General features: G+C 46.0%; 1 protein-coding gene and 2 long non-coding RNA genes across 3 annotated transcripts; 2 read left to right on the top strand and 1 right to left on the bottom strand.

Annotated features, from left to right (window-relative positions):
- The first annotated feature begins 1,969 nt into the window (after nucleotides 1-1,969).
- Nucleotides 1,970-3,452, top strand: LOC120966210 (uncharacterized). The gene is made up of 2 exons (XR_005759446.2): nucleotides 1,970-2,886; nucleotides 2,970-3,452. It is a non-coding gene; the product is annotated as an uncharacterized lncRNA (long non-coding RNA).
- Nucleotides 3,453-8,067: 4,615 nt separating this feature from the next.
- LOC109743341 (DNA repair protein RAD5A) lies at nucleotides 8,068-16,820 on the top strand. Its single transcript, XM_020302424.4, has 20 exons — nucleotides 8,068-8,743; nucleotides 8,836-8,969; nucleotides 9,062-9,197; nucleotides 9,592-9,645; nucleotides 9,717-9,863; nucleotides 9,951-10,102; nucleotides 10,195-10,279; nucleotides 10,390-10,659; nucleotides 10,852-10,998; nucleotides 11,622-11,777; nucleotides 11,960-12,027; nucleotides 12,968-13,090; nucleotides 13,156-13,255; nucleotides 13,387-13,499; nucleotides 13,681-13,956; nucleotides 14,062-14,262; nucleotides 14,935-15,028; nucleotides 15,148-15,219; nucleotides 16,181-16,279; nucleotides 16,389-16,820. The coding sequence occupies exons 1-20, from the start codon at nucleotides 8,210-8,212 to the stop codon at nucleotides 16,509-16,511; spliced, it is 3,084 nt and encodes a 1,027-aa protein (XP_020158013.1). The 5' UTR covers nucleotides 8,068-8,209; the 3' UTR covers nucleotides 16,512-16,820.
- Nucleotides 16,821-16,991: 171 nt separating this feature from the next.
- LOC141025549 (uncharacterized) lies at nucleotides 16,992-18,794 on the bottom strand. The gene is made up of 2 exons (XR_012187266.1): nucleotides 18,542-18,794; nucleotides 16,992-18,378 (listed from the first exon to the last, which is right to left on the bottom strand). It is a non-coding gene; the product is annotated as an uncharacterized lncRNA (long non-coding RNA).
- Between the last annotated feature and the right edge of the window lie 6,307 nt (nucleotides 18,795-25,101).

Consider the following 25,101-nt stretch of genomic DNA (forward strand, 5'->3'; position numbering starts at 1 on the left):
GCACGGTTTGGTTCTGGGCTGGTGTGCCCAGGCCAGCAAGCAGCAGGGGAGGTCCGTGCGGTCCGTGGACGAAGCGTGGTTGTCCACCAGAGTGGCGTGACCAGCCACTGCTTGCGGCGCCGGCTGCTCCTGGCCATGGTGGAGCTGGATGGTGGTCTGGAGTTGTTCTTCCCCGGCCATGCGGGAGTTGGAAGATGGTGTGCATGCCCTCGGCCGTGCAGGGCTTCGGTGTTCTGCGATGTTACGTGCATGATGGCGAGGTGCTGCGGCGGCGGCGGTGTGATCCATTACAGCCAACTGGCCTCAATTCATCGTGATGGGTGGAGGTGGGCGATGTTACGGATGAAAATCTTGCCCGTCTTTGGTTGGTGCTGGCGACGACGGCGCATGCGGGTGTCGTTTCCCTCCTTGGAGGCGTCACTACGGTGTGTCGGCATCTCCCCCCTTCTCGTTTGGATTGTTGTCTCCGGGCGAAAGCCTAGGTCTTGGACCGGCGATGGCGGCGTTTCGGCACCGTTCCTCTGTTGGGAGCATCGCGCGTGGAGACTTGGCTTGAGGGCTTTGTGATGCGGTTCTCCGATGCGGGCCGCTGGTTCGAGTTGAGGTTCTTGGGCGCAATGTACATCAATGTCGATGAGTCCAAGACGGTGGCTTTCTCGGGACCAACCGAGTCCCGCCACCCTCTCGCCATCTCCTTTCGGCATTCAAGGGTGGATGGTGCGTCGACAAGGGATGTCCGGTTGAAGTTGTTGCTCTTCGAGGTGATCGGTGTTGGTCGAGACGCGGCTTTGATGCTCTGCTTAGGGCAGGCTCCTTTGCATTGTGTTTCTAATGTGTGCGGAGGCTTTTCTTCGGATTAGCTCGGGTGTGTTGTGTGTTCTACAACCGTTGTTCGCAGCGAGCTGTAGCTTCTTGTAATTGTCTTCTGCATTCTATAAAAATATGGTACGTCTTTGGCCTACTCTCGGAAAAAAATATGAACGTCGCATGTCTAGCCCACGTATATACGTACACGACTTTTTTGGTCGAGGGGCAGCCAACCTGTGCAGCACCTTGCCAGGGGACTCTTCAAAGAGATCAAAAATCTGCTCGGCTCGAAGTACGGCGGCGCGGGCGGCCGGCTTCAGGTGCGGCGCAACGACCGCAGCGGGTTACGGCAGCCGTGGCTCAGCACGGCTGCGTGTGAAGATAAGACGGGCCCCAGCGCGGTCAGAGTCGGCGACGCGGCGGGTTACAGCAGCAGCGGCTCAGCAAACAGAGGATTAGTCGAGCAAGCCAGTCCCGTAGCTGACAACAACGGGCGGGTCAAACCAGGCCAGGTAGAGCCGCTCACGCCAGGGCGGTTCAGCACAAACTCAGGCGACGACTCGAAGCGAAGGTGACCGCGGAGTCCGTGTCCTTCTCCGGGTCATCGTTGGCTTGACTTTTCCTCCTTGTCCTGATGGATCACTTTTTCTTTTCCTTGATAGGCACGAGCTGGACCCATGTATTATCTTTTCCTTCCATATTTCTTTGAATAAATCTCTTTATTTAAAATTTGAAAATTTGAAAATTCACTTCTTTATTTTATTAATTTAGGAAATTTCGAATTGATTTCTAATCTATTGTATTCTTTTTCAAGAATGCCAAATCTGCCGAATCGCTCATGTTATGATCTTCTACATCCTAGGTCTCCCCCCGGAACAAAAGGATCAAAACCTTCTGCACCCCACGCTGGATTTACAGCTTAACAAGAAAATCAGAAGAATCTTTCTCTCTATTCACTATCATTCCGCGTCTTAATTCTTCTTTATTCTTCTAATTGATTGCAATTAAACTCGGCTCAATCTTTTTTAGTCAAATTGGTAATTTTTCTTACATCTCCCCCCCCCAGAACTTCTAAAAGGTTCTCGAAAAAGGGGTAATTTTTTCTGGGCCTAATGAGTTATCTTGGAATTTAGAATCAAATAAAAAAGGTTGATTCCTTGTAGGCGAAGTATCAAGCGAAAACGCTGATTCAGTGAAAATCTGGAAACTCACCTCGTGAGTCATCAGATCAATAAAGAGCGGCATAGATCTTAGGTCGTATCCCACCAGCCACTTAAACACTAATTAGCAAATAACCCCTTCATTTACGCACCAGGTCCTTACGTTTCGACTACGATCGATTCGTCTTTCAATCTCGTCGGCGAGATGGAGACTTGCCCTACGCCGGCCACGACGGGCCGTCCGTCGACCGTGAACTACTCCCTCCGCCGGCCACGAAGAGCCCCACGCCAGCCACGATGCGTCCTCCGCCGGCCACGAGGGGCCCTCCGCTGGCCGTGAACTATCTCCCTCCGCCGGCCATGTTCCCTGTCGACGCATCGGTGCCGCCTCTCCAGGACCTCGCTCCTCCTCGTACTGTGCCATGCCTCAACCTCGTCTTAGCCCTGCACAGGTAAGCAACAGCTGCTTCGGTTACTGATTGTACTAATATGGCGTCGGTCTTATTGCCACAACATCGTCATATCCCTCCACCTGATGGTAGAACAAGCACTACCTGAATCATGTTAACCTGAATGTCATAGTTGTCTTTCTTCAGTTGTACTTTTGAAGTATCTGGTTTGGTCTTTCTTGTTTGCATCTTCGTCGGTGTACTGTAGCATGTACATCAGTTGCCGGCAGTAGAATATGTAAAACTGGACTTGTAAATCCTACTTGAGAGCAGTAGAGTAAATTACAAAAACAAAAAATATGGGATGAGTTCCCAAATTAAAAAGGGGATGGAGAAGGGAAGAGAAATAAGAATGGAGAGGGGAAGAAAAATGTGGGAGGACCCAAAAAGCCTCGCACCTGCAGGACATGTAACCAAGTTGGCTTCCATGACAGTCGTAGTTGCCCCCAAAAGAATCAACAATAATAAAGGTAGTTATCATACACACAAAATAGCTATATTATTTCATAATTTGTATGTTCATTCTGACTGTTTTTTTTATGTTTATCTGCAGGTTCCTTTATTTCGATTCGAGGCAACCGCATGTTTTTATTTTGGGCAGTACAAGATTGAAGTTGAAGCCTCAATATTTTCTTCTCTGAATTTTGTACTTCTGAGAATCATCTAGTTATGTAGCCTCAACCTTGTACTCCCTCCATTCCAAATTACTCGTCGTGGTTTTAGTTCAAATTTGGAACTAAAACCACGACGAGTAATTTGGAACGGAGGGAGTAGTTAATTAAGTCAATGCCGTACCTATCATATCGATTCTGGCCATACTTAGCATATCGATTCTGGATGTTACTATTGGTGATGAAACTTAAAATATTTAGTACTGATTGTACTACTATTATGTTGCCTCCAATTAATTGCTTCGGATACTCGACTAAGTTTGTTGTCTGCTGCATGATAGTAACTTGTTGTAGTCAGGTGGCATGATATCTTGCCGTCTCATTTGTTTTTGTCCTTTTGTTTAATTTCTGCCAATTGCATGAAAATTCATGCTTCTTGTCAAAAGTATTGGCAAGATGAACTTCTGTCCATAAGAGCTCTTGTCAAAAATTATTGGCAAAATGAACTGATTCACTCCATTAGTTAAGTATAAACAGTACCCAAAGTTCATATGGATAGTCAGTGATAACATTTGACAGCAACATCCATGGACAGATTACATAGACCGACTATATCAGTTCACATTCAATCAGATTACATCACAAAATTCTGTACATCAATATGGCATTCAGACAAATTCTGTATATCAGTTCACATTTTATCAGATTAGCTGCCGTGCTGTCCGCAACTAAGCTGCACACTGCTGTGACTCCTGCTCGCCCAACATACACCCTTGGACTGAATTATGTGTGAACTTTCATCCGACATACACTTGCTTGTATTCAGAAAAATTTGTCTTTACAAATTCTCAGATTACATCGTTGGAGCACCGTTCAGTCTAAATAAAGAGAATCAACAATGCTTTCACGTTGAGTGATAACACCTCACAAGATCAAAATTGCATTCAGAAATTTCATCTCTACATGACAAGCACGCACAACAAATCTGCTGTAAGGAGGCACTGTAGAATCAAGCTTCAAACGAGCAACATCACATTCCACCGCCTGCCCCGTCGGCAGCATGCCTTGCGGGAGCCTTCCTCGCACAGGAGAGCTTCGGCGAGGTGGACGCCTACATCAGCGCCGTTGGTAGCCCCGCCGGCTATCGCCGGATACCTCCGTAGCATCCGCCCGGCGGCGCCGCCATGGGGGACGGCTACGCAGTAGGTCGTCGCAGCGAGGGATGGATCCGTCGTCTGTCGTCGCGGTGGGGAACGGCTTGGTTCCGCTCTAGGTCGTCGCGGTAGGGGAGGCCCCGTCGTCGGCCGTCGCGGTGGTGGACGGCAGCAGCGCCATGGTCCTCGCGGTGGGGCGTGGGGAGGCGACAATGGATGAGGTGAGATCTGAGACTTCGTGTGTAGGACAGGGGGTTATATGAAAGATAGCCATAAGTGGCTGGTTACCAAACCCACCTCTCATCTGTGCCATCAATTAAAGATCCAACGGCTCGGGTCGCAAGTTTCCAGATTTTCACTGAATCAGCGTTTTCACTTGATACTTCGCCTTCCTTGTATGCATGTAGCAACCAGAATTGACAACAGGAAAACCGATTTGGCTTCACGTAATGGTCTCGGCGACTCTGTAATCTCGGCGAGTTTCTGTTGATCCCGCTGAAAACGCACAAGATGGCAATGTCAAGTCCCCGGGTCGTACGAAAATAACCTCTTCATGATCTTTAACTAAACACACGCGGACGCTGTTCCGCCGGCTCATGGCGTTCCTCGACGGAGATTCAGTCGGTTTCACCGACGTGCAACTTTGTGAAAAATCGATCTAGGTTTCGATTGGATTGTGTGCCGATCTTGTCAACTCAACAATTTTGCAGCGACGCACCCGACGTAACCTTAATCTCTTGAACTCTTCTTTGTCCAATTGATCACGAGCTTCTCGATCCCTGAGAGAGATCCCTCCAAGAACTCAACACCACCGTGCGCGAGCCCCATGGTGGGCGCCAACTGTCGTGAAATTGTCACGACAGATATCCTAGTGTGAGGACTTAGTCGTGAGGCCAACGTATCTATGTGGTAGCTTGAAAGGGATTGATCGGGATGAGAGACGCGAGGCGGATTAACACACAAGGGTTTAGACAGCTTCGGACCCCGGGCAACATCATCCGGTAATAGCCCTACATGCTGTTTGTGGCTAGGTCTCATTATGCTCATGAGGGAGTTGTTGTATAAGCCGACTCTCCTCTTTATTGTGTCTAGCCTTCAAGATTATCTCGCCTCTCCCTCTCGGGGTGCCCTGCCCCTTCTTATATAAGTTAGAGGGGCGGTTTACATGTGGAGTCCCAATAGGATTATGACTAGTCTATTTTCTATTACACGTCGGGTACCAGTCCGGGTCTTGATTCCTGGTAAGGGAAATATTCCTCATCCTTTCCTCTTAAACCGGCCCATCATAACATAAGCCGACTTTACCATAAGCCGCCTTCTAGGCCGTTGGGTCTTGTCGCTCTTGGGCCTTCTCCGTGAACCGCTTGTCCAGGCCTTTCTGATGAACCGGCCCGATCACGAACCATCAAGTCCAGGCGGGTTACTGATGAGGCGCCAAGTCCGGCCAGGTTATCAAATGAATCACCAAGTCCCGGTCGGGTCATACTTAAGCCGGGTCATACCACGGGGTATATCCCCGACAATAAGGAAGGGCACGAAGCATACCCTTTCTCCCCCGTGTGGAACGGGGGAGTTCTCCGCGAAAGCCTCGCCGTTCGCAGAAGTCAATCCGGGGCGGGTGGGTGCGAGATCTAATGCGTGTAAGTACCCTAGTGTCTCAAGGCTGCTCAACCTCATTCGGGAAATTGAGCAGCTCGCCCAGTCACCTGGAAGGGGGCCGCGAGAGCGCGAAGAGGAGCCTGGTGCGCTCGCCATCATTCGAGGTTTGTTGACTCTAGCTTTCCGATGATTTGGGAGCGAGGTGTGATAGTTTTCACGCCCTGTCCTGTTAAATAGGCATCTACCCCTGGCCCGTACGGGGCATTTTTGTAAAGGGTTTTTGAACCGATTGCCTCCCTCTGACGCATGGAAATCGAGGGGCGTCACTAATATTGAAGAAAGCGATGCGATGCGCCCCACAATACCCCGCTGACCGAAGTGTCGTGGGTGACTGAGCTACCATCAACCAAATATAGATGACGAAGGGAGCTCGCCCCTGAAGCCGAAGCCTCTGGAAGCATGGAACTGACAAAGATTACCGACCTCGGCATTAGGGGCTAGTTCGGGGGCTACTGAGGGTGTCCTGGATTAAGGGGTCCTCGGGCTGCCGGCCTATCTCTCATGGACCGGACTGATGGGGTGCTCTTGATTCATCGAAGGAAGGCCGAACTACATGCGACCCCGTGCTCCAGAAGGAACCCACCGAAGACTTGGCGTGTCCTCCAAGCCTTGGTAGCGTAGCCGACATGATTATCCCCCGATGGTAACCGATAACATGTAAGCCTGGGTATCCCTGGTGTCTATATAAACCAAAGGGTTAGTCCGTGAAGGGGAGGAACCATCATCATCATACCCACCTATGGTTTAGTTCATCTGATCTCGTGGTAGATCAACTTTGTAATTGTCATACTCACACATCAATACAATCAAATAGGACGTAGGGCTTTACCTCTTTGAGAGGGCCTGAACCTGGGTAAACATTGTCTCTACGTTCCCTGTTACCCATCGATCCAAATCCACAGCTCGGGATCCCCTACCTGAGATCTGTCGATTTTGACACCGACACCATCCACGACTGATACATCTCCCTTCCTTTTTCATCTGCGTGAGATGACGATGTGTCTACTGGTCTATGTTGATGACATTATTCTCATTAGCTCCTCCAATGCTGCTGCTGACCGTCTTTTGTCTGCCTTGAGTGGTGTTTTTGCGTGAAGGACTTGGGCACTTTGCATTACTTCCTTGGATTGGAAGTCTCTCGGTCCTCTGCTGGGTTGACCCTCACACAGCACAAGTACTCTCTGGACTTGTTGCGACGAGCAGGTATGCTTAAGTGCAAACATGCTATGACTCCTATGTCTGCCACTGATTGCTTGTCTGCTTTTGATGGGGATCCCCTCACTTTCGATGATGCCACTGAGTACCGCAATATTGTTGGTGGTCTGCAATACTTGACTATCACTCGCCTTGACATCTCCTATGCAGTCAATCGTGTCTGTTAGTATTTTCATGCTCCTCGGACTTCACATTGGTCAGCTGTGAAGCGTATTTTACGCTACATCTGTCTTACTGCCTCGTATGGTTTGCTTCTTCAGCCTGCACCATCTGGTGAGCTTTCGGCTTTCTCTGATGCAAATTGGGCCGGGAGTCCTGATGACAGGTGATCCACGGGGGGATATGCAGTCTTCTTTGGTCCCAATTTGATACCTAGAATGCTCGCAAACAAGCTACAGTGTCTCGCAGTAGTACTGAAGCTGAGTACAAGGCGGCTGCTAATGCCACAACTGAGGTCATACGGGCACAGTCCTTATTGAGAGGGTTGAGAGTCTCTCAAGCTCAGCCGCCGGTCCTTTGATGTGACAACATCGGTGTTACATACCTGTCGTCTAATTCAGTATTTCATGCCCGAACGAAGCACATAGAAGTTCTATCACTTTGTGAGGGAACGGGTTGCACATGAACTACTTCATACCAAGTTCATCTCCTCTAAAGATCAACTTGCTAACATTTTCACGAAGCTTCTACCACAGCCACAGTTTGTAGGTTGTAGGCGCAATATTAACTTGCTTTATATCTCAGGACACAATTAAAATCGAGGGAGGGTGTTAGACTATATAATACGTAGCTTCTGTACATGACTTGTATTCTGTATTGTACACCTTGGTGTACCTCCATGTATATGAGATAGCCACACACGGTTTAGGGGATCGAGCAGTTTTCCAACAACCACGTTTTACTACAAACGGATGTTATTGCGCTAATCATACGGTTCGGGGAGTGACCGATCTTTCACCAGGTCGGTCGACCGGGGCAGAGTAGCAACGTCGTGAAGCGCGGAGCCAAGGCCGTACTCAGCAGTGAGGGCAAAGGGGAAAAGGGTCGGCCAAGGCGGCAATTTGGCTCCCCCTTCCCGCTGAAGCTGTATAGGCGGCGCGAGGCGGGCCTCTTTCGCGGGAAAATTTCGCGAGCAAATCGGAGGTGCGAGGCTGATGGCGAAGAAGAGCGAGAGGGCGGAGCAGGTGGCGGCGGTGCGCGCGGTGCTCGGCGAGGAGACGCCGGAGATGGACATCATCCGCGCGCTCCACATGGCCGGCGACGACCCCACCAAGACCATCAACATCCTCCTCGACCTCCACTACAACCTGCCGCCGCCGCCGTCGCCGTCGCCGTCGCCCCCGCCCCAGCCCCCGCCGGTCCAACCCACCAAACCCCCCAACAAATCGATCCCGCCGCCCAAAACCCCTGCGCAGCCGAAGCCGGCGGCGGCGGCGGCCGGGAAACCTAGGCCTAAGTCCAACCCCGCGCCCGGCGGCGGCGGCGAGCACTGGTGGCTGGTGGGGAGCGCCGAGATGGCCGGCCTGTCCACCTGCAAGGGCAGGCGCATCGCCGCCGGGGAACCGGTCACCTTCTCGTTCCCCAACTCCGCGACCGCAGCCGCCTCGGGCAAGGGCCGCCCTGGTCGCTTTGCCCTCGCTTCCTGCACCTCGGAGATTATGCGCTTCTCAACCCCGACCCACGGGGAGGTACATTACTCCATCACTGCTGCTTTCCCCAATTCTCTGATGCTGAATCGCACCGCATCATGTATGGTGGTCTAACCATTTGTTGTTTCTAGGTCGGCCGCATCCCCAACGAGTGGGCGCGGTGTCTGCTACCCCTTCTCAAGGAGGGGAAGGTCAAAGTCGAGGCCCTGTGCAAATCCGCTCCTGAGGTTCTTAGCATCATGGACACCGTCCTCTTGTCTGCTAGGTATCTGGATTTTCGCCGATAAGAAACTCTCTACGGCACCCATTTATGCTGTTTCATGTACATTGCGTTTAGTGTGCTTGTGCATTTTGCAGTATATACATCAACAGCTCCATGTTCCGTGACCAAAAGCAGTCACTGCCCAAGGCAACGCGTGCTGCTATGGAGGACTCCACATTCCATCCACTCCCCGCACTTTTCAAAGTCATCGGGATTACCCCTTTTATGAAGGTGAGGGGTCTTCAGTTTGTTGCGCCCCTAAAGGATGTACTGATAAAAGATGAAAAAGTTATTCGCAAGATCATGATTACATTAAATGCTGTGCACGCTGGTATGATTGTTTGCAAGACAGTGTGATCTCTTGTTCATTCTAGCAAAAAAAGGATTGTAAAATGTCATCATTAGCACCTATGAGCTCTTGCTTTGATAAAAATATCATCAATGGATGATGAACAATAAAGTAGAACTGAGAAGTATGAAAGAGGTGTATTTTACTTCATAACCATGTAGTACATAATTGGAGAGATAAGGATGCAAATTGGGCAATTGTCTTACTTATGTGTTCTGCTCCAGAATCACATGCTCTAGTTCTGTTTTCATTTGCTTATATGTAAATAAACAACAGGCAGCATTTACTCCAGAAGATCTCTATTCCAGAAAGCGACCAATTGAAAGAAAGGTAAACTATTATTGGCTCATACTTTACACTACTGTTGTCATAATATATTGGGCTCACATCTGCCTGAACAGAGCAGTAACGGAGAGCCAGTTGCAAAGTTGACATCTGAGAAATTGAAATTATCTTCTAGCGGAAATGAAGATGATCATGCTGAAGGAACTGTTTCAGATTCAGATTTGGATGATATAATTGGAATCTCAGACAGTTCTGCATTGGAGGTAATTCAACAATCTTAGTTTTGTCATTTTCAGACATAAGTTGGTCTGTCCTGACTTCAGTAATGCTCCCTTTTATCCCTTATAAAGGAGAGGGATCCACCTGAGGCTCTGCAGTGTGATCTGCGCCCTTATCAGAAGCAGGCCCTTCATTGGATGCTGCAGCTTGAGAAAGGCAGTTGCTCCCAGGATGCAGCTACAACCCTTCACCCTTGTTGGGAGGCATATAAGCTTGATGACAAGTATGTCTGGCTTATATTTGCATCTGCTATTTCATTTTATTACGATTGTTCCAAATTTAATCAACATTTGTAATCCTACTCATTTATTTCAGGAGGGAATTTGTTCTGTACTTGAATGTATTTTCCGGGGATGCCACCACTGAATTTCCTAGTACATTACAGCTTTCTAGAGGAGGGGTAAGGGTTATATAAAATACTTTACTGATATATCCTTGCCATGCCTGTCGAAAATCCTAATTGTGCTTTTAATTTGTGATAATTTTATTCACTGATTTAGTATATTGCAGATTCTGGCAGATGCAATGGGACTAGGGAAGACTATCATGACGATAAGTCTTCTTCTTTCTGATTCTAGCAAAGGGCGCGTCACAACTCAGCATAGTACTCAGATCTCTGGAGAAGCTAGTGGGCTGGGTGAAACTCCTATTCAGTCCCTTGATTCCGTGAAGAATCTAGCTAGCCCTTTTTCTTTTAGCAAGATCAGGAAACTTAAGGCCCCACTGATTGGAGGTGGAAATCTAGTTATCTGCCCGATGACACTACTGAGTCAGTGGAAGGTATATTTGTAACAGTGGCACCACGTACTATTTTCTATGTTGTACTATCTGTTTCAATTATGCAGATTTTTTTTTTGTGAAAACTTGAAAGATAAGCAGTGTTAGCATATTGTATTTGTTTTGTTAGTTCATTTTTAGATGCAATGCTAGTACTAAGGTTTTTAATACTGTAAACTGATATCTGAATTACAGGCAGAGATTGAAGCTCATACAAAACCGAATTCTTTGAATATATATGTTCATTATGGCCAAAGCAGACCAAAGGAAGCAAGCTTTATTGGTCAGAATGATATTGTCCTGACCACCTATGGAGTCGTGGCATCAGAATTTTCAACCGAGGTGACTCTTATAACTTGTAGGATACTTGTGTCTTTCAGCGCATTACTACTGCTATTCGTTGTGAATTGCAAGATGGAGCCTGTCCATGTGGTAGACTGCTTGCTTGAATAATTGTCCCATTGTGGCTCCTTGCTGGAATTCGGCATCTATTGCTATTTAGTATTTATCACACATGTCCTGTTTTGTAAATAATACATGAACACTGACTAATATTGCCTTTCCTAAGTTCCTGCTGTGGACACTGACTGTAGGGTAAGTGGGTAACTGTACAGTTTTGGTTCTCATCTTGGTTTTGTTTTGTTTATTTTTTGTCTTTTGCCTTGGTTTCGAGCTGTAAGACTGGCATCACGTGGATCTTTCTCTAGTACAAAATGACGTGCACTTATGTGCTTGTTTGAGGAAACACATGACCGAGTGCATATGGTTTAGTCGTTATGGCTTTGCGTTGTTAATGTAATGTGGCTTGGTAGAAGAATTGGTTATGAATAATGTGCAAACCACACGGATTAAACTGACATGCAAATGAGAGATATTTACTGCCGCCAGCTCATCTCTATTGTTGTTTTATCTTTTGTCTCATTGTGCAATCTATTCTTGACTGAACTACGGATACCTGCTTCTAGAGTTCTACAGAAAATGGTGGCCTCTACTCTGTTCACTGGTTTAGAATTGTGCTTGATGAGGCGCACATGATAAAGTCATCTAAAAGCTTAATATCCCAAGCTGCTGCTGCTCTTACTGCTGATCGGCGCTGGTGTCTTACTGGTACACCAATTCAGGTGAGCTTAGCTGCTTAGGTGAAGATCTAATGGTACATTGTTATTACTCATTGAATCGAACATGCTGGCCCTGCTAAAAAAAGTATGTTTGGCGAGATAAATTTTAAGGTCTCCATCCCTAGTTTCCTGCATGGATTTATACAGTTATGCTTTTAGTTTTATGTGCTCTACTTTAACTGCAGAACAACTTGGAGGATCTATACAGCCTTTTTAGGTTTCTGAAGGTTGAACCATGGAGAAACTGGGCCCTGTAAGTTTTATTATCAATTTGCTTTCATTTGCCAGTCTTTGTTCTATTTGGTGTACTTGTGCAGATCTGGTAAAAATTACTACTCCCTCATTAAACAAATATAAGACGTTTTAGATCACTACTGATCTAAAACGTCTTATATTTGTTTACAGAGGGAGTACCATTTTAGAAACCATACAAAACTGGAAATCATGTGACCAAATAGAAGTTGATTGGACTGTTCTAGAATGGAAAAGTTGATTGGACTGTTGCAGAATGGAAATAAAGGCTTCTGTCATTTTTACAGTTCAGGTTCCCTGTTAATCACATCACATCAATTTATATGTTGTCTACATGATTAATTTGTTTCATAATGTCTTCATCCAAGTTTAGTTGTGAGAATGATATCTCTGCAAGATGCAACGCCACAGTATTTATATTTGTTACCGCCTCCACTCTCTTTTTTCTGTTGTTTCAATCGTTGATTCTGTCTTCTTTCTAAAAATAAAACAGGACACACTGCCAAATGTGTGTTTTATCCATTTCTTCCTCTCATAACATCTTATTTAAGAATAGTTAAGAATATTAAAAATATGTTGATACAGACACAATTAATCTTTTTTTTCCAGGAAGCTATGGAAGTACTTGTGATGAAAAAATAATGAGAATGTCATTCCCATGTTGACAGATCGAAATAATTTTGTGCATATTACCGGTCATAGCTTTGCAGTTTAACTGCATAAATATCAAAATTGACCTCTATTTAGGATGTAGGACTGGAGGTAGTAACATGGCTATGCACTTCACTATCGTTCCGCTCATCTGGCTCTCCTATATTTATGGAAATAAAATATGTGAAACCATGATGTATCAGAGTTTACTATATTACCTTGCGGTGCAACAAATTCAAAAGGTTATTGCTATCCTCTATGCTAACTTTTGTTTCCCCTATGTTATTTAGGTGGAATAAACTTGTACAAAAACCATTTGAAGAAGGTGACGAAAGAGGCTTAAAGCTAGTGCAGACCATTTTAAAGCCAGTAATGTTGAGGAGAACTAAACATAGCACAGACAAGGAGGGCAGGTACACTCAAATTTTGGTATGGAGCATTTTAAGGCGCATTAACTTACACCCTTATTTTCTTGCAGACCAATCCTTACTCTACCCCCGGCGAATATTGAAGTGAAATATTGTGATCTATCAGAGTCTGAGAAGGACTTCTATGAAGCTCTGTTTCGACGATCTAAGGTAGTGTGCTGTCAGTTTAATAAGGATCATGCACATGCAGTGAGGCAAATTCACAGCTTATGCTGGTAAAATTTGATCAAGAAACATGTTTGTGCAGACGGACAGACTGATAAAATGCGCTGTTTTTATAGGTGAAATTTGATCAGTTTGTGGAGCAAGGGAAGGTCCTGCACAATTATGCTTCAATTCTGGAGTTGCTTTTGCGCCTTAGGCAATGTTGTGACCATCCATTTCTTGTTATGAGGTTAGTTTTGAAACCATAACCCTGTTATTAATTTTTCTAGTTTGGCCTGACAAATTAGGACCCATCAGGTCCCACGTGCAGAGCAATAGTTTCATCTAACATTCAGCATATGCATTCTCATTTTATTTATTTATTTATTTACCATTGGTCCTTTTTCATGACGGAGCTTTATTTTTATCAGTCGTGGAGATACACAGGAGTTTGCAGACCTCAATAAGCTTGCAAAGCGTTTCCTGCATGGTGGTAATAGTAATGTTAATGGGGATTCTTCTTCCCTTCCCTCTAAGGCTTACATTGAAGAGGTTGTCCAAGAACTGCAGAAAGGTGAGGGGGAATGCCCTATTTGCCTGGAAGCCTTTGAGGATGCTGTGTTAACTCCCTGTGCTCATCGATTATGCCGAGAGTGTATTTTATCTAGTTGGCAGAGTCCATCAGCAGGTCTTTGTCCTGTTTGTAGGTACTCTATTGTTGACTCTTCATTTGTCTCTCCGACATGTTTAATTTTCCTGTACATACATGCTTCCTATTTGTCATTCTTATCAATTTGATTGTACTGTTACAGAAAGTCGATGACCAAGCAAGATCTTATTACTGCTCCAACTAACAGTCGCTTCCAAGTTGATGTTGAGAAGAACTGGGTTGAATCTTCGAAGATATCTTTTCTTCTACAGGAATTAGAATCTCTTCGCAGTTCAGGCGCCAAGAGTATCGTGTTTAGTCAGTGGACTGCATTTCTAGATCTCCTGGAAATTCCACTTTCCAGGTAAGTTTTTTTTCTCAATTTTTCTTGTACTTGAACTTTTCATATTTTGAACACAAAAAGATACACATACCTTTTGCATGTTAAAAAAAGGAAATATTCAGTCATAACTCGTAAGGAATTGGCTTGGTGTTATTTTACTTGGAGATTATGAAGTTTGTGCAGGCCAACAGCACGGCGTTTGTCTGCTGATGTATATTATTTAAAGATCTTATTTCAATTATCTATCTGGGCTTGACAACCTAGTTTCGCTGTAGTTATGCACATTGCACTTTCCTGCTTTAAAGACTCATCTTAGTATGAACTATAACCATTTTTTGTACAAAATACTCTGCTTCTGTGCTGTTAGTGCACAATGTGCAGAGCTATGGAATTTGGCCCTTCGATGTTGTAATTTGGATTACAAATTGTTGGGTTGGTGAGCGGTTTCAACCAAGTACAGGAAAGGGTCAGAGATTTTCCTGAACTAACCAATCATAGGCAGCAGTTGTATGGCATGTTTTTAAATTTTCCTTCCTGGTCTGCATTACAGTACTGCATGCAGTTGCAGAGTACTTAGCTATAGTCCTTTGGAAGAATTCATTGGTTAATGTGTTCAAGATTTTGGCAGTTTATTAATTTCCTTTTTCTTTGTAGGATTTATTCCTTAATTATCTTTGAGCTTTTTCATGGCAGGCATGGCATCTCATTTACCAGACTGGATGGGACCTTAAATCTTCAGCAGAGAGAGAGAGTAATCCGTGAGTTTTCTGAGGACAAACGAATTCTGGTATGTTTTTTTTTCTGTTTCTTTATCTCACTCCTTTTTATTTAAGTTTATCTCCATGAATTGAAATGCCTGTTATATCAATAGAAAATGTTAAGGCATTGTGCATTTGATTTATGCAGGTTTTACTTATGTCTCTGAAGGCTGGTGGTGTTGGAATAAACCTCACCGCTGCCTCTAACGCGTTTGTCATGGTATATTTCATCAAAATTTTGTCTTAAGTTTATAGATGAAAATATTTCACTAGATGGCTTTGTTCAGTAGTTTTCTATGGCATCCTTCAGACCTTCACTGGGAGGTTAAATTTTTGGATTTCCTTCAGGCTCTAATCGTCTCTATTTTTTGGACACCTATCCTCACTGTTGATATTTGTTAAGTGTTCTCCTTTGGAATGCCTTTTTTTTGTAGAAGTTGATGAATCTTGAATGAAAGGCTGCCATTTATGATTAGTGAGTATGGGAATATTTTGTGGAGCAATCACACTAATATGGAGCGTTAATTCTGTGTGATCCATTTTCTAGTACTGTTGCCTCTTAGTGGGTCATAGGCTATCAGTGACTTACGAGGTTAATGCGGAATGTGCACTTCAAACAAATAAGGAAGCAAATAATAATACCATTGAAGCTTGCCAATCAATTCCTTTTTCTGTTTTCCACCTTAGCCACTGCTCTGGAAAAATGGTGTCACTTTTTTCTTGAGACTCGGTACAGATTCGTAGATGTTATGATACACAGTCACTAATGTCAAGGAGTATTAATATAGGTCTAGGTCTCTTTATGTAGTTCAGTAGTTGTATTAGTCTAGATTTCCTTAACTGCATTCGAAACCTTCATGTATAAGAGAGATGAATGACTTTGTAAGTGCTGATATGACCAAGCTTACCCTCTCGATCAATGGATGGTCATGACTGAACACTCCTGGTGGTTGGGATAGTGTACTTACATTGAACTACTTTTTACTTAGTTAGCATAGGTAGAAATATGTCGATTATACTTCTCAGCAGTCAGGTGGTGAATCTCCTTAATTATATGGATTTGCACATAGCCTGGGTGGGACCCTAATTACTGTTATTTTTATGCTGCAGTGACTTGCTGATCTAGGCATTTTTGCCCTATTTCCTTTTGTGCCATCTGAATATGTCCTTTTTTCCTTTAGGACCCTTGGTGGAATCCTGCTGTTGAAGAACAAGCTGTCATGCGCATCCATCGAATTGGTCAAACGAAGAGTGTTTCCATCAAAAGGTTCATTGTCAAGGTAATTCTCAATGGGGCTTGTTGGGAATACAAAGCCAGCTGGCAGCATAGCGTGAAATAATTGATCATCACACATTCAAACTGTTACTGAACTTTCTGTCATGGCACAGGGTACTGTTGAGGAACGAATGGAAGCTGTGCAGGCCCGTAAGCAGCGGATGATTTCCGGAGCGTTGACGGACCAAGAATTCCGCACAGCACGTCTAGAAGAACTGAAGATGCTCTTCTCTTGAGAAACACGGTAGTTGCTCATGAGCATTCGATACTCACAGGCCTCGGCTTTTGCATCCGTAGCTAACAAACAACTCTCATACGGAGACAACTCGCCATTCTTTTTGCCCAGAAGCGAAAAGAGTATGCTCAGAACGACGGGTAAGAAATCCCTATATTGCCGCACATGTCGCTTCTTTCTTTGGGGTTTAATTGTTGTTGTAGACATATTTTTTGAGGGCTTTTTGTAGACATAATTTTGTATATATTTGAACATGGACATCAGAAGCTTGAGAGTTGGCAGAAAGAAAATTCTACTACATCCTTGTTTATAGCAACTGTGTAAAAGACCATAGCCTTTTCGATTTGCTCTCCTTTCGTGAAAATAATGTTTCCAATGACCCTGGTGTGCTTCAACTGTTAACCCGTGTTTTTAAAACTAGACGATTCCCCGCGCGTTGCTGCGGGACATATTGCATAAATTTAGTGTTTTACTCAGTAAATTAATTCTTGTAAAAGAATTAGAAAAACAATGAACAAATGTCTTTTATTTGACAAAAATAATATATAGGCTACCAGCTCCGCTTCTTTTGCAAGGGAAGAAAACTTCGAAGCTGCAGCTAAAAGATCACCACAAAGCTATAGCGCACCGGCCTCACCTCGTGTAGATACTCATGCACCGTCAACTTTGTCATGTTCCTCACCGCCGCCGGGGAAGGTTTCTTCTTGGGTACTGGTGTTGGCGGTTAACATGGTAGACGCTCTTGTTGCATGTATAGCAGTGGCGATCAACAGGGCCGAGCTGGAGAAAATCAACTCTGGTACATAATTTTAACAATAGTGCAAACATATTTAGTTCAATCCCTCTGACGGTAAGGTACTTCAAAATTCTTTGCATGTAAGATTCAGAAAAACAAACGACACATCACCATATGACAACAAATGAGGGACGATCAAGTTCTTCCTGAGTTAATACACTCACAATTATTGATGCCACTTGTAAGGGAAAGTTGACGGTAGTAGAATAATTCATCCTACCTCTAATCCTGCATAGCACATGCAAAGTAACCAGATGTGACATCAAATTATGAAGTGAAAATAATAAATGTAACCTGGGATTAAACCTTCTGCTATTTTCTTCTCGATGGTTACGGAAATTCAAAAGTGCGAGGTTGGACTTCTTGTGATGTTGCTTTTCGTTTGGGAAGATATGTGTCCATTTGTGATCAACGATGTACCTGTAGTTGGCAGAGGGATTCTCCACTTCACGAAAAGTTTGTGAAAGGAATTAGGAAAAAATGTATGAATATAAACACCTTCAGAAAAACAACTTTTTAACTAATCATAATATGATTAGGGTGTGTTCTTTGTGATGTCTTTTGACAATGATTGTGGGTGGAGCTGACCAGGTCGGCGCTGCACGGATGCTTGACCGCTCTAGGATTGAGTGCAGGCTGCAGCGTCCGTGCTTTGGCCATGTGCTCTTACTGTCACCTAGGTTATAGAGAGCTGAAGCATCCACGCAAACATGTGCCACTTTGTGAGAAATCAGACGAATTTTGTGGTTACGAACGTGCTAATCTTGTACTACCAATTATAGCCTGACAAGCATCCAGTTCTGCCACCGAGACCCTCATTCTCAAATTAGCCTAGCAAGCCTTCAGTCCCATAGAGTCGAGACCTGCCTTGCCCATCAGCGATCAGACCTGCTGTCCACTATCACAGCCTACGAGGTTGTGTTTTTCTTTCACAATTTTACACCTGATGCACTGTCATTGGTACTACCTGCTGCTCACACTATAGAGATGGTAATCCGTACAAAGATTTTCTTCCGACCCTGATGCCTGTGCATCCCGGTAACTTCAGGTAGCTCCGCCTCCGGCGACCAATCTGTTGTTGGTTGATTTGTACCAAGCGAATCAGCAAAGATGTCAATCGCTAAACTCACTAATAGAAATAGGACAATTCAAAAAATACTAACAGAAATAGGGTAGAAGGTGAGCTTAATTTTGAATCCACGAGAGCAAAAGGAAAGGCCAAATTGGCCTCCTACCAATTTCCACACAGGCGATGCAAGAAGAGGGCACCACGGATGACATAGCATGGCTGCTCTCCCATGATCTGCAACTTCTCCGCGATCGTAGGTCGATGGCGCGGCGCGGTGCGCCGGTAGTTCGTGGTGACCTAACCTAGCGGCAATGCGCAGGCGGGCGGCAGAAGGAGGTGGGGGCAGAGGCGCAGTGCACCGTGATGCAGTCGAGGGCTTGAGCAGAGAAAGATGGGAGAGAGATATGGATGGATGGATCGGGAGAGGAGAGGAGAGGAGACAGGGAATTAAGGGGTGAACCCAATGGCCACATGCGGCCCCTTGTGCGATTTTATGACTGGGATTAAACCGCGCCCATGGAAGAAGGAAACTGTTTAGACTGGCTCATCCCTCGGTTATGGAAACGGAAGAGAATCACACAGAGAAATCTGTTGATTTTTTTCCTTGGTGTGGAGACGTGAATTTCTGTCCCTGGGAGCCGGATCCGAGGAAAGTGGAGCAAACGCTATTCGGCTACCCCAGTACCCCGTGACTAATCAGAAACGACCACATGATTTTAATTATGGTAGCCTGGAGGATTATGAGTGCAGAATAAAAATAGCATGCATGCAAAATCAAAAGGATTAGCAAATGGAGGGTCAGTGCTGATGTGTCCATAGAAGCATGGTTGCTGATGTGGATAGGCTGCATGCTTAGTTAAATAGGTTAGTGGGGATGAACTATTATAGTATTATAGATAATACATAATCATTGTAAAGTACTTGTGTAAAAAATTCACTCCATAGAGATTGCCCACTTTCATGCATGAAGTATTCGAAAGTGATCATGATAAATTGATAAGGGGAAAATATAAGAAGATTGGTGTTGTGAGTGAAAATAGTAATGCTGTGCGAGTACTGGTTGTTTACAAGGCAGTTTAATTGTATTAGACCTTCTACATTTGCACTACCTTTGTTTTAACAATATATGAATATAGCATTTGATGCTCTTTTTAACCCGGTTACCACAAACATACGTTCAAGTTATCACAAGAATAAATACATAACAATTACATGGTTGTTTGACCATGTAAAATGCACATTGGCAAAGAATAGTGGATGATAAATCGTCAGAAATTGCTCTTGGCCAAGTAAATCACATTAACATTCAAGCCTTTTGCACTGGCATTTTTTTCTCTCCCATCTTATCTAGATGCAGTACCTGCAAGGCCGGCTGCAACCACATCAGCTTGCTCCTTGAGCCGGCCTGACAAGGGTGTTCTTAACTCTGGAATATGTTCACCTGCCATGCATGAGCATAGCATCTGCATCTGCATGGATGTCCATGATCTTTTCCCTCCTGTACTTCTTGCTCTTAGCTCTGTGGTTTCTTCCTGCGTCCTCTTTATTTTCTGCCTCTTTCCTTTCTCTCTGGTTCATTGTTCAGACTAGTTTGCTGATCCGGGTTTGCATGGCTCAGGCTAAGCCAAATGCCCTTTCGAGGACCGATGGCTGGTAGCATGTTACAAGTCTGGAATGTGTTGTTTTACCACGAATGGATTGGCACCGCATGCATCTGCATCTTCATCTTGATTAGTCTGAACAATGAGCAGGCAAAGCAGATGGACGGCAGATATCTGCGCCTTTGACCTATGTCTATGTAAGATATTGCTACATGGACCGGAGGACGACATAAATCATATATATGCTCTAATAGGCATTTTATGTAGGAAAACATAGAATGTAGCAGATGTTGCCAACTCCAATCACATGCACTCTGGAACAGGGACAGGCCCTACAAAACAGATATTCTGATATTTCCACAGTGCAAAAAGATCTCACACCATAAAACAACAATGAGAACACCTGCTAGGCTGCTAGCTGCTAAGCACCCCCCAAAAAAATCAAATCGCTGTGAAGCGACAAATTGGCTGCATCAGAGAAAGAGAAGTAACTGGCTAAGCAGAGCCCAGCCCTGAAATGATGAATCTTCGAGCGTTCTTCTTCATCAACAACACCTCTGGTTCGGGCACCGACACGGTCTCCCCTCTCCAGACATATATCCATAATACCACTTTTCTTCTACATATATTGTGAGTTGTCAGCATCGCGCGCATCCTACGGGAACGAGTGAAGAGGGAAAATATACGGCAAGAGGCAGTGAAACCGAGAGGTACACTCACTTGCACTTTGCACGGCCCTTTGTCTCCACCCATCGTGTGCGGCGTGCATTATCCTGGAGCAAATGGTGGATGGTCGATGAGCCCAAGCGTCCCCATTCCTCACCATCCATCTAGAGAGAGATTGTGTATGTGTGTGTGAGGGAGATAGAGACAGAGTGAGAGAGGGACTGCACAAGGTGACAGAATTGGGAGATCGGGAGAGATGATAAGATGGCTGCAGGGGAAGGCCATGGGCTTGCCGATGACGGTGACGGAGGAAACATTTCGACTGTTCAATATATCTACTCTGGTGTCTCAACGTTTCGCACTGCTGCTTTTGCTTGTTTGGTTGATGTGGTTTGCAGGATACCACCACATCAGTAGATCTCCTGTAGGGTTTTTTGGGTGCTTCTTTGACAGCAATTTGAATATATTGTTCTACACGGGTCCATCAAGAGATATGTTGGGCTATCTAGGGATGGCAACCGGAGGGCTATTTTCAGTGTGGGCTCTTGTTTGCTCCCGTCCGGAAATGAATATTTCTTGTTTAAGTCTTGGTATTTTGTTCAGCTATCAAGAAACATTCTGTCACACAACTCTTTCTCGGTCGGAAGTCTTCGCCATACAGGGCTCCAAAGAGAGCGGGTTTTCACCACAACGATCCCAGTGGGGGCCTAACGAGTGTCTAAATGTTAGTGGTGCCGAGTTTATCTCGTAGGTTGATGCTACGAGATCGGTCCACTGCCTACTTCGACATAAGCGTAGTATCGGTCCTATATTACTTCACTGCTGTCGATATGTTTTTTTTATTTTTTTATTTTGTCAGACTGTTGGTTTTTGGCCTTGTGCATCTTAGCCATGCAGAGGTCGGGTGTTGCTCATCATGCTTTGTATCGCTTGATGCTATATTTTGAGTTAATAAAAGTGTCCTTTATCAGAAAAAAAAATCCCGTAGGTTGACGCAGTACTGTCAAAACAAGTACTCCCTCGTACAAAGTTGCACTAAATCAACGACACTTATTTTAGAATAGAGGAAGTACACTCGTTGCCCCAAAAAAAGAAAAAGAAAACTTGTTGTGATCCAGGCTGGAAAGGGAGGCTGATGCCCATCGCGGGCAGGTGCGTGCTAGTTCGATGTGTACTCTCAGCCATGCCCACTTTTGCCATCACAGTACTGCGGGCACCGAAGAAGTTCTGTAAGGAAGTTGACAAGGCCAAGAGGCGGTTCCTTTTGGCGCAAGACAAGGAGGTCACCGGTGGAAAGTGCAAGGTTGGCTGGCAGGCGGTCACCGCGCCGGAGCGCGCCGGGGGTCTGGGCATCCATGACCTGCCAAAGTTCGCTCGAGCCCTGCCGCTCCGATGGCTCTGGCTTGCCTGGACGGAGCCAACCCGCCCTTGGGTCGGCACAAGCACCCCTTGCGACGCTACCGATCGTGCCCTGTTCGCTGCTTGCACGGCGGTCACCATCGGCGACGGCACAACGGCGTCCTTCTGGTCCTCCTCGTGGCTTGGCGGTAGGCAGGTATGTCTGGCATACCCGACGGTGTTCGCCCAATCCATCCGCAAAAACATATCAGTCCGGGAGGCTCTGCACCAGGACAGATGGATCCTGGATCTCCGTCATGGTGACCATGAAAACATCATGCACCTGGTGCTGCAACTTGTTAGGGAGATGAGAAGCGCCGGAATCATTCTTGAAGAGGGGAGGGCAGACAAAATCAGATGGACCCTGTGCAGCTCTGGCAAGTACACCGCGCGCTTTGCCTACAAAGCTCAGTTTGAAGACTGCCCGACGCTCAATTTCAAAACATCCATCTGGAAGGTCTGGGCTCCGGGCAAGATGAAAATGCTTCTATGGCTGCTGCATTTGGATAGGCTTTGGTGTAATGACAGACTCCAGAGATGCGGCTAGGACAACAACTACTTCTGTCAGTTGTGTGTACGGAACCTTGAGACCTCGTCACACCTCTTCTGGGAGTGCACATTCGCCATTCAGGTTTGGAACAAAGTGGCAACCTGGGTTGGCTGCAACGCACTGGCACACATCAACTGGAGCACAGGCTAAACAACGACCGAGCGCGTCCACATGATCATCGATGGAGCAGCCCCAGGTTCAAGGAAGGGAATCCGATCGATACTCTCCTTGGTTGTCTGGCACATTTGGCTAGAGCGCGACGCGAGCACCTTCAGGGGGAAGATCCCAAGCGTGAACAACATCATTGAAGCCTGCCGCCGGGACATTGAGCAATGGAGGATTGTCGGAGCCAAATGCATCCAGCACCCCTTCGGGGACGTGCCATGAAATATCGCGATAATGTTGATTCGCTAGCTTAGGAGCCCGCTAAGCTGGCAGTGTATTTTTCTCTTACAATCCATTGATCGCTTGATCAGCCACTGTTTTTCCGCTCTCTCCTGGTTATGAAATGAAAGCCAGAAAATGGCCACTTAAAAAAACAAAAAACAAAAACATGGTCCTGAGATTCAGGTAAAACCCATGTGAAGTGTAACACAAGGAGATATAGCCGAGTAGAGGTTTTAGTACATTGCATATTGTGTGCAGCGCGTGTAGCACAGGGGTCTAGGTTGCAGGTACACAACCTCTCGGTAGCCGGGCTACAGTTTTTTTTTCGAAACGGAGGCAAAAGATTTGCCTCATTCATTAAATAAGAGAGAAGTGTTTTAGAGTGTTACAAATGATCCGTATGCCCGGCATGGCAACTACTCGCGCACAAGAATACACCCCAGTTTTTTTGCTCCCGCGAGAACCCAAAGCTTGACGTCGTTGATGATAGCATGGAGAAGGACCGGAGGCGGTGCGCTCTTGTGTCGGAAGACCCGAGCATTACGCTCGTTCCAGATCGTCCAAGAGACTAGCATTGTAAGTGAGGCCAAGGCTCGTCGGTTTGGGTTTTGCAAGCAGGTTCGCTTTTCCCACCATTCCAAAACGGATCCATCCAAATGCCAAGAGGAGGTGTCCATGTGCGCTAGACCAAATTCAAGGATGACCGAGTTCCATAGCCTTATGGTGTAGCGGCATTTGTAGAAGAGGTGTGCACCCGTCTCGCCAACACGTTTGCAAAGCGGGCAAAGTCCACAGTTTTGCCAACCGCGCCGCTCCAATCTGTCGGCTGTCCAAATCCGGTCTTGGATAGCCAACCAAGCAAAAAACTTGATCTTAGGAGGGGCCCAAGCCTTCCAGATCATAAAGTCCATGGGCGAAAGTGTCAGTCCAAGAAACTGAGCCTTGTAGGCGGTGGCCGCGGAGTAGGACCCGTCGTTGGCGTGTTTCCAAATAATGTCATCGTCAGTTTGTTGATCCAAGTGTAGGTCATGCACAAGCATCCATAACGTGAAGAATTGGAGGATGTGGGCACCGGAGACGATGGTGTTGCGACCGATCTTAAGAATCCAAGCATCTCCATGGAGGGCCTCACGCACCTTCCAGTTCTTGCGTGTGGAGGCCTCATAAATCAAAGGGGCAATGTCCTTCGGTTTCCGCCCAAGAAGCCATGGGGAATCCCAAAAAGGTGTTTTGGCACCGTTGCCCAAAATGATGGTCGTTGAGGCATAGAAGAAGTCCATGTCCTCCTCCGTGCAAGGGTTCCCAAGCCCCACCCAAAGCTTGTTTGGCTCTTTCCATTCATACCATGGCCACCTAAGACGTAAGGCCCGAGCAAACTTGTCAGTGTCTAGAACCCCAAGGCCTCCATACTCCTTGGGGCGGCAAACCACCTTCCAATTCACTTTACATTTGGCACCGGTCGTCTTATCTGATCCAGACCAAAGGAAAGCCCTCTCCAATTTGTTGATGTTGTGAAGAGAGCGTGGTGGCACGATGAGAGGTGTGATGGCATACACTGCTTGGGAGGCAATAACCGATCTGACAAGTGTCGTGCGCCCGATGGTGGTGATGTTTTGGCCGTCCCAGGTGGCAAGCTTGCCGGCCGCCTTGTCTTCAAGGTATTGGAAATCCACAGTCTTGAGCTGCGAGACCGAGAGTGGGAGTCCCAGATATTTCATCGGGAAGGTGGCTCTAGACACGGGAACGACACTGAGGACAGGATCCAAGTCAACATTGGCACATCTGATTGGCACAACCGAACTCTTGTGGAAGTTGGTGCATAGACCCGTGACATCACCGAAACCCTTCAAGATGGTGGCGAGGTTGTCGACGTCGCTTTTGATTGGGGCCATGAAAATAGCTGCGTCATCCGCATATAAGGAGGTTCTCATCATAGCGCCTCGTCCCCGAATCTTATGCAGGAGGCCCTTCCTAGTTGCCAACTCAAGAATTTGGTGAAGCGGGTCAATTGCGAGGACGAATAGCAGAGGCGAGATCGGGTCCCCTTGACGAAATCCACGACCATGATAGATGGGAGGTCCGGGCAGCCCATTGAGCAGGAAACGCGAGGATGAGGAGCAAAGC

The sequence above is a fragment of the Aegilops tauschii genome, chromosome 6, assembly GCF_002575655.3.
Source record: "Aegilops tauschii subsp. strangulata cultivar AL8/78 chromosome 6, Aet v6.0, whole genome shotgun sequence".
NCBI classification, from domain to species: Eukaryota; Viridiplantae; Streptophyta; class Magnoliopsida; order Poales; family Poaceae; genus Aegilops; species Aegilops tauschii.

Bases quoted from the DNA above. Each gene is read 5' to 3' on its own strand.
- LOC109743341 (XM_020302424.4), top strand. From the start codon at position 8,210: ATGGCGAAGAAGAGCGAGAGGGCGGAGCAGGTGGCGGCGGTGCGCGCG. The intron at 8,970-9,061 runs GTATCTGGATTT...TGCATTTTGCAG, and splicing joins ACCGTCCTCTTGTCTGCTAG to TATATACATCAACAGCTCCA. The intron at 10,103-10,194 runs GTATGTCTGGCT...CATTTATTTCAG, and splicing joins GCATATAAGCTTGATGACAA to GAGGGAATTTGTTCTGTACT.